Here is a 13,542-nt window from a genome sequence, read left to right on the forward strand (position 1 = left end):
GCAGAAGCAAATACATTCAGCTGGGAAGGTGACTAGCTCCTATATTGAACACAAAGCAGATTAAAAATTACAAAAGTTATCCAAAAATTGGTAATCTTCTATTGGCACTCCAACCTGTAGGCACACTTGCATTAGCTGCTAAAGCTCACTATCCAAGGAGAAAGGTAAGTCATAGCACTGAGAGATGCTAAAGTAGTGGATGGTGATTAAGGCAGTGTAGAATGTATTCTCTATAAGTTCTCATTAAAACACAATGGTTATGTAGCTACTTACCATATTTTTTGTTGTAATATTATGTGGCTCTATGGAAAAGTTGGTAAGTGGTTTTTTTTTTTTTTTTTAAGGTTGAAAAGTCAAGCACTCAAAAATTAGGAACTTCCAGAATTAAGGTTACCTATACAATCTCTATTTGGCCTCTTTGTATATATGCATTATGATAGTCTTCAGTCACTGGATCACATAGTGTTGTTTTCATAGGACACCTGCCACACTCGGCACAGAGGATGGATTGGGCTCACTGAACAAGCAGCTGTTCAGTTTTTTGCTTTCTCCTCAATGCATTGCTCAGTGTTTTATTCAACCCTGTTTGTAATACAGAATTATTAATTTTCTCATGGGTTTTTCTAGGGTGCTCATCACTATCATATCTGAGAGTTTCATGTGCATTAACTAATTTAGCTTCACAACTCTCTTGTGAGATGGTGGGTGAAAGGGGTGCTCCTCATTTTACTGGCGGGGAACTGAGACACAGAAAGATTAAGGTTAAAAGTGTCCACTAATTTGGATACCCAATTTGAGATGCCTATAGCCTGATTTTTCATGGTACTTAGCATTATTATTATTATAAATCTGCCTATTGTCTTCCTTCCCCTTATTCCCATAAGAATCTCTAAGACCATTAGTAGAGGATATTTGGGCTAGATCCATAAAAAGACTTAGGAGAACAAGTCCAATATTTAGAGACAACCAAGATTCTCAAAACCCCCACTCAGCTGCTACCTAACTCTTTAGGCACCGAAATTTCTGCCAGCAGGCATGTGCTCAGTCTAGATGCCTGGATGCCTAAGTCCCAGTGGAATCCTCAAATGAGGTGTTCCCCCATCTGCAGAGCCCACACTGTAGGCGCTCACCAACCACTCCTAAATTCACATGCTGCTGCCTCCAGTCCCTTTATAACTTCACCCACCCAGGATCTGAAAGACCCAAATTCATTCCCACCTCTGCCTAATGAGAAGAGATTTGAGTTTGGTCTTCCCATCCCTGCACGGTGCCCTACCCACTGGGGTAAGTGGTATTCTGGGCGAGGTTGGTTTCAATCTCTCCTGTTGAAGCTGTTCTACTGTGTATAAATAATTAAATATGCATTGGGCCAGCAAAAGAGTGAGAATGACTCTATAGCCCAGTGGTTAGGCACTGGGATGTCAGAAACGCAGGATCCAGTCCTTCCACTCCAGTGCTATGCCTTTCTCTCCGGCCTTGACAAATGCAGTCTTGTCCCACTCATATCCATTCAGAATGCCACTCCAAAGTAATTTTCCTAGCCCGATGCTTTGACCGTGTCACTCCTCTCTTTGAATCCCTCCACTGGATCCACCTTCTCTGTCGTATCAGAAGTAAAAGTTGCTTTGTCTTCACTTTCAAGGCCCTTCATTGTCAATCCCCACCCTACCTCTCATCTGCTCATGTCGTCAATGCTCACTTCCCATTAGCCCATGATGCCAGCTTCTATTGCCAACTTGTTCAATTTTCAAACAAACACCGTTATGCTTTCTCCCAAACTGTCCCTAACACTTGGGAGGTGCTCCCTGTAAAATATCTGCAAAGCAACCTCATTGTCAACTTTCAAATCACTCCTCAAAACTCTCCTTGCATTGATGCCTACAAAAACTTAATAATGGTTGGGCAGCTGGTGTGCAGAGACCACTGCCGATTATGCTGACCAATATTTTCTCATTGTTTTCTTGTGCTTCCCTGGCTGTCTGTATCCATCCGTTGTCTCTTGTCTTATACTTAGATTGTGAGCTCTGTGTTTGTACAGCTCCTGATACAATGGGATCCTGGACCATGACTAGGGCTCCTAGTCATGGAACATGGTGTTCCAAATGTCAGTATGGAAATGCAGTAGCATTTGCTGATAATGCCTGTTACTTGTACTTTATCTGCATGTAAAAAACTCTTCTCAAAATAATTAAAATAGTTAACATTTACACCACACTGTACATATTTCAATCCTTATACACAGGGCCGGCTCCAGGCACCAGCCCACCAAGCTTGTGCTTGGGGCGGCACCTGGAGGGGGGCGGCACGGCGCTCCGGCCCCCGGGGAGAGTGGGGCCACGGCCAGGCTCGCCGCCCTCCCCCCGGCGCTCTGGCCGCCCTCCCCCCCGGCCGCCGGAGGGAGAGCGGAAAGCCCTGGCTGGGGCTCGCCGCCCTCTCGCCGCCCTGCCCCCTGCGCTCTGGCCGCCGGGGGGAGAGCGGAGCCCCGGCCGGGGCTCGCCGCCCTCCTCCCAGGGCTCCGGCCGCCCTCCCCCCCGCGCCCTCCCCCCGGCCACCAGGGGGAGAGCGGAGCCCCTGCCGGGGCTCGCCGCCCTCCCCCTGGGGCTCTGGCCGCCCCAGCGGGGGGAAGGGGGGGGGCAGCCGGTGGCTTTTTTGCCGGGGGCGGCAAAAAAGCCAGAGCCGGCCCTGCTTATACAGCATAAACTAACCAATCCTCAGCACCTCTATGAAGTCTGTATTTAAATATTATTCTATTTTTTCAGATAGAATATGAAACAGAGATCGATGGGTCACCCTTGGCTACAGAGTGAGTCAGCAGCTGAGCCAGGACTAGACCTCAGACGTATCCTTGATTAGTCAATTATTCCCATCACTAAGTCATTTCAGCCTCATTTTTAATTCTTGTCTAACTGGTCTCATTAAAAATCCTTTTGAACCAGGTATTACTTGGGCAATCACCAAACTAATCTGCTTGCTGCTGTAGTTTCTCACTTGTGGACAGCTCAGTCACAAGGGCAAGGTTTTTTTTCAGCACATATTTGTGTCTCTTCCTCTGGCCATATCTTGTGATTATTAGAAGCTGTCTTACAGTAGCACCTAGAGACCCTAATTGATATCAAGGCCCCCTTAGGCCAGGCACTGTACAAACACATGTAAAAGCTTACTTTCTAAATAGACATGACAAAGGAAGTATTATTATCCACAATTTACAGAGGGGGAACTGAGGCATCGAGAGATCAGTTGACGTGCTAGGTCTTATATACTTTCCAAGGAACTGATTTGTATGTAAACCCCATATGATCTCAGGAGAATCAGTCCTGTGGTATATAGAACTATCTGGGACAAAAGTTCCAAGAGGTCTCTTAATTATTATGAGTGAATGATTGAAGTGGTTCCTGGCTCCTAGGCAGTTGATTCCAAGGGATCTTCTCCAAAATCCTTCCTGTCCCACACGTAAAGGAAGAGAGAAGGCAGAAGATTCTGGAAGTGAATTGCTGACTAAGTGATGTAGGGTGGAGGGGTTTGTTTTTGTGGAACATTGGTACACCTTCTAGGGAGAGGGGGCTGTATAGTTTGGATGGTTCCACCTCAGCAGAAGGGGAATCTATCTCCTCAAGGACAGACTGGCTAGAATATCAGGAGGGTGTTTAATAATAATAGGAGAGGGTAAAAATAAGGAAGATATGAGCACTGATTTAGCACAAACTCAAGATATTTAGAACAAATTAATCAAGGAACCAAAGGACACGAAGAGAAGAAATTCTTTAATTGCCTAAACAGCAATACTGGGAGCCTGGCTAACAAACAAGAGGAATTGGAATTGCTGATTTATGAGCATAAATTCAGTCTAGTTGGTATTACTGAAACCTGGTGGGATGAGTCATGCTATTGGAATGTTAAAATCAATGGTTATAACTTATTCAGGAAAGATCAAGTGGGCAAAGTGGGAGAGGGAATGCACCTGTCAAAATGGCATTACCTGTTTCCAAGTAACTGATAACTCAGAAAATAGTATCTTGAATGTTTATGGATCATTGTTCTAACACATAAAAAACAGAAGATAGGGTATTAGTTGTTGTCTGCTACAGACCACCAAATCGCACTAGGGAACAGGATGACTGACTACTTAGGCTATTTATAATGTGTAGGGAAAAAAGCTGCATGATCATGGGGGACTGCAATCTGACTGACATATGCTGGAGATCTCATGCTGCCAGTACTAAAACATCCTAGGAATTTCTAAATATTATATAAAGGACATTTTCCTAACTCAAAAAGTGTTGCAGCTAACCCAGAGGAATTTTATATTAGACCTCCTCTTGACAGATAAAGAGGAACTGATCACAGAAATAAAATTAATGGAAGCTTAAGTACAAGTGATCATGACTTGATCACATTTATAATGTGGAAAAGGAATAAAGTCCAGACCAATTATATATATATATACTTGGGGTTTTCAAAGTGCCAATTTCCACAAATCTGAGAACAATTATGAGCCAGATCAGCTGGGAGGAGGAAGTTAATGAGGAAAATGAGAATGATAATTGGGAATTGTTTAAGAGCACTTTACTAGAAGCTCAAAAAGCCACAGTCCTACAGCCGTAGCACAATGGGGTCCTGGCTCCATGACAGGTGCTACTACAATAATAATAAATAATAATAATAATTTGATTGTCTGATTATAGTTTGACAATATTCTGAACATGTATGATAGCCCAGGCACTCTTCACTACTCCAAGTATCTGTGATAAACTGCACTTCTACTGTATTTGGGTAACAGTATAGTTATTTGTCCTCATGGAACTGGACTATAGATAATATTCTCTGGAAATAATTTGTGTGCATGGGTCCATTTCACAACACACATATGGCCAAATTCACTGCTGCTTTAGTCATTCTGGTGATTTAATTGAAGTCAGATTCATCCTTGGAATTAAGTTACCTCACGAATGAATCGCCGTTGTGGCTCATCTATATTCTCAGTCATTCTAGAACTATGAGGAGCCCCAAAGGAACAGTAAAGGTACTCACAAAAGTCTCCCTGAGGAAGATTTCTCATTCGTATGATTCTTACGGTGAGCAAGTAGCAAAGTGATGCTTCCTTGGTAGAAAAATGACACATAAAATACATGTGTGAACATTATCATATGGAATGTTTTTATTTATTGTAATTTATAACAACACATTAAAAGGAGCCCGACTGCTACACATGGAGCCTATTTAAAATAACAAATTGGTCAAAAATAAGACCCACAAAACAAATCCCAGAAATCTCCACTCCTAACGTAACTCAGTAATAGGTGGAATTTTCCCCACCGTAACTCCATCCCCCATTTTACAAAAATCACTCCTATCGGACAGGACCGGCTCCAGGGTTTTTGCCGCCCCAAGCAGCAAAAAAAAAAAAAAAAAAGCTGTGATCGCGATCAGCTCTACCGCCGCCGCTTCAGTCTTTGGCAGCAATTCGGCGGCTGGTCCTTCGCTACGAGAGGGAGTGAGGTACCCGCCGCCAAAGAGCCGGACTTGCTGTTGGCCGCCCCAAGCACCTGCTTGCTGGGCTGGTGCCTGGAGCCAGCCCTGCTATCGGACCCCAAACTCTTCAGCTGCCCAAGCAAGATGTAGAGCAGAGAAGAAAGGCAAACAAAAGAAATAACCAACAGATGAGGAACCTTAATTAGCCAACAATACAAATTTCATATATTAATCATCCAAGACAATTTCTTGATTTAAATTGTCTCGTACCTAAAACATCCCAGCATGAGATAGTGATTAAACAAAATCAGGGGTATTCTCTTTGGTTTTGTGTGATGGTTTAACAAAATCCTCTGATGTTTTAGAATCAAATTCAAGGCCCATTTAGAGGCTTCTACTTTTTATGCAGTTTTTTGATGTAAGGAGAAAAAATTAATAAAAAACTTTGGTTTTTTTGTTTCAAAAGGTAGAATTTTAATTTTGTCAGAACTAGTGACCACCAATACAGACCACATGGTTAGTTTCTCTCCTGAATTAGGCGAATGGCAACTAATCATAGCAAATCTCTTTTTAGTGTAGGCCTGCCACTTAGGCCTCCTTTACTCTCAGCATGGTAAGGAATTCTTCACCATAGCAACTGTGGAAGTCCTAGTGTAGACTGGACGCTGGTGCTTTTCCCTCTGTGTGGTCTGGGCTTTCTCTATGACTATGTGGGGTCCTGAGTAAGTCCAAAAAATGTCATTCAAAAAAGTCTTCCTGGGTTGTGTTTCCACAGCACCCAGATTCAGTCTAGAACCTCAACTTCTCTTGCTTTCTGCCAATAAACCATCAGAAAGGGAAAATCTCAAAGCCAAAGTCTTGCAGGGTATGTCTACACTGCCCACAGCAGCGAGTCTCAGAGCCAAGGTCAACAATCTGGGCTCACGGGCTTGTTGTACGGCACTAAAAACACCTGTGTAGATGTTGCAGCTCGGTTGGAGCTCAGGCTCTGAAGCCCATCCCACTCCCTAGGCTTCAGAGCCTGAGCTCCAGCCCAAGCCTGAGTGTCTCCATAGCTGTTTTTAGCACTGTAGTACGATCCCAAGTCTGTCAATCTGGGCTCTGAACTCACTGCTGCTCACTATATAGACATACCGTCCGAGACCAAGGCAGCTCCAGGAAGCCTTTCCATCTCCCTCCTAGTACTTCTTCAAAGGAGGGAGGGAGAGATATGCAGTGATCTTCCCTATTCATCCTACCCCGAGATATAGGAATCACTTTGAAGGGGGCTTGTAGTCCTTTAACAAGCCAGTCTCCAAGACAAGAGAAAATGAGATTTACTCTTATAGGGGAGGGCAATTCGGAGAAATCTTGCTCCTTCGTTCCAAAATACTGCATATGGTCCAGTCCTACCAGCAAACTGGCAGACATTAAAGTTACCCTGAACAAAATAGCATCTCCTGAAACCAGGAACCCTGGCCATTTGCACTATTAATGGAAATAGCAGTTCCTTCATGCTCCTAGGACTTTTACGGCACTGGAGATTAACATTCCCTTTAAATAAAGCCTTAAACAAACAAACAACTCCCCCCCCCCCCCCAAAAAAAAAAAAAAAAACTAACTTCCAACTCCCAAATGGAAGGAGCCCTTTGTAATAACTATGAGCTGGTCTCAGCTTAGATAGAAGCAACCATCTTCAATTCCTTCAGTGTGTTTTCTAGTGTTAGTGGCAAACATACAAGAAGGCAAAAATAGCTACTCAAGAGTTCTAAAGGAAGACAAAGAGGACCTTGGTTAATGCCCATTTCACACCCCTAATGAGATTTCATGACTTCATAAAACTTTCTGATAATGCATCAGACAGAAAAGACAAGTGGGATTTCTTCTGTAAATGGTCACACTTCTTATATATCCAATGCCACAGACCTGGGCATGCTTTCCTAAAATAAATACAATCACTACCGTGCTACACCAGGCAGTAATTGACTGCCTCCACCATACCCAAAAATCAGGCAAACGTTTGTGCATATAGATGAACCTTTCATTGTATTATGCTCTGTAGCTGGATGAGCTTTGCACCATTTTACTTGGCTTATGCCTTGGGCTAAATATTTGTTATAAACACAGGAAGTTTCACAATACCTCTGTCAGGTAAGCATTTTCATCATATTACAGATGGGCAGCTGAGTCACACAGACATAAAATGACTTGCCCAAGGTCATACAGGAAGTTTGAGGCAGAGACAGGGAATAAAATCCAGATCTCCCAGCACACAAGCCTGTCCTTAACCAATCCCTCCTTCATAGTTTACTATGGAAAAGTGAACATGTTTGACCTTGTTTCATACCAATGTGAACACTAGGACTTCAGAATTTCAATTCAAGGATTCAGTGCTGCCAACTCCTGCAATTTTACTTCAAGCCTCACCATATTTGGTGTTTATCCGAAAGCCCCAGCTTCTGGAGTTATGTGACTATATAAGACTCTCTGCTTTCATTTAAAAAAAATAAGTTTATAGCTCTTATGGTGGCAGAAAAAAACTTGAAAATGTGAATTCAAACAGTTCAAAAGCCAGAGATAAATAAAAAACACCTCCCCCCCCCCCAATGTATTACTTTAAAAAAATCTCATGGTTGCTAAATGCTTGGGGATGGCAATTCTGAGCATTACTAAAGTTGCTATATTTAGATGAGGCTGTGAGAAGAGGAGCAGAGAGCTGAAGTGATGGGGAGGAGCCTACCTTATCTCAGGCCTTGTACTGAATACACACAGTTTTCCTACTGCTTTAACTGTATCTGTTCAGAAGCTTAAGCTATACAATTCTAAGCCTCTTTGTATCCCTGAATCTGCATCCACACTAGGGGTTGTATCACTTTAATTTTGTCTGTTGCAAAACAAAAGGATGTTTCAAAACAGATATAGTTAAAGCAATACAAAAACTGTTGTAAGACCAGGTTTTACATTCCTTATTAGTTGCTCTTCCTGCTATATTACATCCCCTTTTTAAGCGCCAGCATGCAAGATACACACCCACTGAATGCCAAATCAGGGCAAATTATACTATGTTCCCACTTACATCAATTTGCAGACCCAACAGGTGACTCGTCACCATTTTTCCACTCTCAGTTACACTTTTAAAATGAGAGGTCCCCTCCGCTGAAGTTGCCAGAGTACCTCTACTGAGCATGATTTACATATTTTTGGACGACTTATGAAATTATATAAACAAATATTTTATACCCTGTGGATTTCTGTGGAACTTGAACTTTTCTTGTACAGAAAAGAGGCCAATTTCCCCACATTTCCCATGAGTCATATTCCTGAGTCCCATTTTATTATAGACACCATTAGTGAACTTGAGATAGCTTTTCATTTAAATCCACCCAGTTTTGCTTTGAGGCAACAGCTGTATATAATGCATAGCCAGCAGTAAGCAATCCAGGAATGGATAGAAATATTTGCATTGATATTTCTAATGTATAATAAACACAAATGTAGATCTAGAACTGATTCCCAAGCAATCCTGCAAGCACCACCGGCTTTCTTCCCTTAGAAGCCTTTTATTGTGATGACTTTCCATCCAGCAGAGCTTGAAGGAACATTTGTTTTGGAAATTGGGGTTTATCATTAAAAAAAAACACAAAGGACTTTCAACAATCGTGTTATGAATGTAAGACACTAGGCCACATTCTCCTTTCACTTTGGTATAAATGAGTAGTAACTCGATTAAAGTCAGTGCAGATATGCTGGTGTAAAAATGATATAAGTGAACCAAGAATCAGGCCCACTGTCTATGATATCAAGTATCAGGGGGTAGCAGTGTTAGTCTGAAGAAGTGAGGTTTTTTTACCCACGAAAGCTTATGCCCAGATAAATCTGTTAATCTTTAAGGTGCCATCAGACTCCTTATTGTTTTTGTGGATACAGACTAACACGACTACCCCCTGATACTTGACACCATGCAAGGCACTAAATTTAGCCATATGGAGTGGAAATCCATCAACCTCAACATGCATCTGAAGAAGTGAGGTTTTTTACCCACAAAAGCTTATGCCCAAATAAATCTGTTAGTCTTTAAGGTGCCACTGGACTCCTTGTTGTTTTTGTCTATGATAGTTACTCCTGGGGGAATTCTGCGCCGCTGCGCATGTGCAGAATTCATGTCCCCCGCAGATTTCTTTGCTTCCCCACAGAAAAATGGCTTTCTGACAGGGAAGCAAAGGGAAGCAAGAGCGGTCATGCAACCCCCGCCCAGCAGTATGTTTTGGGTGCCCAGGGCAGCTGACAGAGAGGTAAATCACTGTGGAGAAGGGGCTGGGGCTGGGGAAGACCTAGATGGTGGCTCCTACCCTGCACCGGGCTCAGCTGCTAGTCCCGGCTGGGCTGGGGAAGACAGGATTTCTTCTTCCCCTGCATGGCATCCAGGGCCAGGTCAGACCCACCCCCAGATTTCTCCCCAGGTTGTGGGAAGCTCTGCAAATTACCCCCTCCCCTACTTCCTGCACCCATCACTCCTCAGCTGCAGGGGGAGGGATCACTGTACAGGGATCTGCTCCCAATCTGAATAATCCCCATGCATTCAGACCCCCTCATACCCACACCCTTCCGCCGAGCCTTACTCCCCGTACCCAGAACCTCCCTTACCGAGCCGCACTCCCCCACACCTGCAGCACCCTAATGAGCCTCCCACATCCAGATCTCCACTCCACTGAGCCCCACTCTCCCTGCATCTGGATCCCTCCACTAAACCCCCCATACCCAGACCCTCCTGCTGAGCTCTATCCCCCCTTTACCCAGAGCTGCCATGCTGAGCCCCAACCACTTTCACCTTGACCCCCGCTGCAGAGTCCCATTACCATTGCACCCAGAAACCCCCAACAAGCCCCTGTGCATCCAAATCATCCCACACACAGATCCCCCACTGAGCTGCCTACACCCAGGTTGCCCCACACAGAACCCTCTGAACCCACACCTGGATCCCTCCACACTAAGCTCTTCCACTCTTGGATCCTGCTGGGTTGAGCCTGCCTGCCCACACCTGGTGTACCAGGCATGGAGAGGCAGGGCCCTGGGGTGTTTCTGGGGCAGGCCCAGTCCTTGTGCTGTGTCAGGGTTGGGTGCAATTTCACCACTGAATCCATGTCCTGGGAGAGAGCTGCAGAGTGATCTCTCTGTGTTTTCTCTGTGCAGCCAGTGGCCTGTGTTCTCCAATGCCATGCTGGAGCCTCCACGTGTATTTGACAAATAAAATTTACAGAATTTTGCAGAATTTTAAAATATTGTGCGTAGAATTTTTAATTTTTTTGGCACAGAATGCCCTCAGGAGTAATGATAGTAAATAATATACAATGGTGAGTCCACCTAAATGAATCCCTTTGAAAGGAATGAAGCTATGAAATGAATATATGTTGCCTGTTACAAACCAAACAGAGAGAGAAATATAGCACAAAAGAATAATGGGATTCAGACAGGGCTTAATTTATAATGAAAGAGATACTGAAGATCAAGCAATTAGGTGCCAGGGCTCAAGCAATTTTTTTACATTCATAACTAGTGAAGCAAGCCCAGATGTGTCAGGGCGATGAACTGCCAAGACTAGAGGTGCTGGGGCTCAGCCCTGGCAAGCCCTGGCACAAATTAAGCTCTGGATTCAGATGATTAACATAAGAAAATTTCAACATGGAACCTAGTATCACTAAATATTCAACACTTTGATAACTAGTAAATTCATTCCAAAACCCCTGGCCCCACTCGCCCTCCAAAAAAATCCATAAACTTATTTATTCTCCCCAAAATGTTGTCTATTGTATGGTACCTTATAGTCAGCATCCCACTGTACTGCCCGCTGCTTCATCCATTTAGTTCCTACATTTCCCAATGGGTCTGTTTTGCTGTTTAAGTCCTGGGGGAGGGGGGAGAGAAAGAATGGGCAAGTGGTAATATTTGAAAATATTTTTCCAATTTCATATCATAAATTCATAATTGCAGCACCATATTTTGACTTCAAAGTGTGGAGCTGTTGCTTATTCACTCCCAGTGTGGCACAATGGTGTGCTAAGCAGCAGGTCAGTCTGTACTTCCTTTTTGTTTTTATTGACAAGGCTCTTGGTAAAATGAAAAAAATATGGAAGTGTCAACCATTTCTATAAAATATGGTAAGGGTGCTAACTCCTCACAACTGTAGATGTCAGAGGAACAGCAACCCTGACTGATAAGGCAGGACTGAAACTCCATGCACTCGGTTGTGCCGTTTTGGATCAGGGTCTCAGCAAATCTTATTTGGTTTTATTTATTTTTTCTTACCTTAGGGAAGCCAGCAAGTGATTCCATTGTGGTCTCTGCTACATTCAAGTCAGGCGCTATCAATGGTACTGGAGTACTAGGTTCCACAGCTGGCAATGACTCCTGAAACATATGTGCAAACTTGAAAACAGGCAGAGTTGCTGAGCAGGTGCTGTATACATATTGACACAGAGCCCTGCCCCTCTGTGATTCTCTTAACAGAAAGAATCCCCGCCCACTTTCCTCACAATAAGAGCAAGTCTGTTGCAAGAGTGGGATATTCTTTTGCAGCTGAAGTGATGGAGGATCAGGATATGCAGAGGCCAAAGGGGCACATGCTTTGTGCTTTTAGGCATTGCCCATATGGGGAGCAGTGGGAAACAATGTGCCACTCCTTTGAGGTTCAAATCCCACTTTTGCTCTCCTGTTGCAATGAGGACAGAGAGGGGGAGCAAGTTGCTACAGCCATTAAGAGAAGGCCTGATACTTGTCCCTTGCCCAGTGTCCAACCAGCTTGGCTCCACTCCCTCCCAGATCACCTGCTTGGGGCAGGGAATAACTGTTACCAAAGCTGAGGGGGACACAGACCTCCTTCATAGTACCACAAACATCCCCTTGCCTCCTGACATTATAATTTACCTCCTACACTTCCACCACCAATAAGCCTGAAAACACTTCTCTCTCCTCAAACATTCCCCCTCCCTCACTCCTTCCAAATTTCCAGTTTCTCCTCCCTTTCCCTCCAAAAATACCTCCATCTCTCCAAGGCTTCTTCCAATCCTATGTACCCCTGAATTTCCCTCTCCAAGTCTCCCTTTAAGGCCCTTCCCTGAGTTTGTGTCCTCTCCAGGGTCCCCCAAAAGCCTGTCCTCCCAAGACCCTCCATATGAATATGTCCCTTCTGAGGCTGTTTCATTACAAGGTCCTCCCATAGCTGTGGCTGTCCACAAGATCCTCTATGAGTCTGGATTCCACCCCAGCTTCAACCCGCAAGATCACCCCACAGCCCAAGTCCTTCCCTGGTTTCCCTCTCTTCAATTCCTGAACTTCTTTAATGGTGAAGGAAGGAGGAGCTGCTGCTGGACAGGGGTTGGTGCAGCATTAGGAATATGCTACACAGGAGTCCTCCTAGGGCACCAAATTTTATGGGTACCTGTGATTGTGACTTAGCCACATAACCCCTCACCAGCTGTGAGCTGTAGCAGTGTGGTTTTCACTCATCTGCCCCTAGCACTCTTGCAGTAGGACTATCTTTTTAAGGCATAGTCCAGCAGTGAGATCGTTATGGCTCCAGCCTAGCTGTCCCTCCCCCAACTTTCAGGGGCACAGAGTTCTGTGTCTTTAAGGGCACCCTATGCACTCACACATGTGCATACACCAATGACCAAAAGTAGGAGCTACCACTCCAGTACAGCTCTTGCATGGCTGGCCACTATAGATCCTCAGGTTTCAGCCTTTAAAGGGCAGCCCCCTTGTATTGGCTTCGCTACAAACACTACTCTGGCTGGGGACTCCCCTGAACAACTTTGGGTGGCAAAATACAGTGCCAGCCCTGGTCCAATGGAATTCAGGTGTCCATGCTGTGAGGCCCAGGACTATATATTTTTTTGCACTCAGTGTAACGTGACACATCAGCTACTCCTGTGGGAATTCTGCGTCACTGCGCATGTGCCGAATTCATGTCCCCCACAGATTTCTTTGCTTCCCAACAGAAAAATTACTTTCTGACAGGGAAGCTGCAAGAGCAGTCACACACCACTCCTTTGCTGTGCAGGTACATCATTTCAGGAATGTGGAGCAGCCAGCAGAGAG

At 44.4% G+C, this 13,542-nt stretch overlaps 1 protein-coding gene across 1 annotated transcript in view; it reads right to left on the reverse strand.

Moving 5' to 3' along the window:
* Positions 1–11,862, reverse strand: part of LOC117876138 (cytosolic phospholipase A2 epsilon-like) — a 53,555-nt gene extending 41,693 nt beyond the window's left edge. Inside the window, exons 1-3 of the mRNA XM_034767976.1 lie at positions 11,752–11,862; positions 11,262–11,350; positions 5,029–5,114 (exon numbers count right to left, since the gene is read on the reverse strand). Coding sequence (XP_034623867.1) covers positions 5,029–5,114; positions 11,262–11,350; positions 11,752–11,862 — 286 coding nt within the window. The remainder of the gene's footprint in view (positions 1–5,028; positions 5,115–11,261; positions 11,351–11,751) is intronic.
* Between the last annotated feature and the right edge of the window lie 1,680 nt (positions 11,863–13,542).

Source organism: Trachemys scripta, chromosome 4 (assembly GCF_013100865.1).
Source record: "Trachemys scripta elegans isolate TJP31775 chromosome 4, CAS_Tse_1.0, whole genome shotgun sequence".
In the NCBI taxonomy this organism is placed as follows: Eukaryota; Metazoa; Chordata; order Testudines; family Emydidae; genus Trachemys; species Trachemys scripta.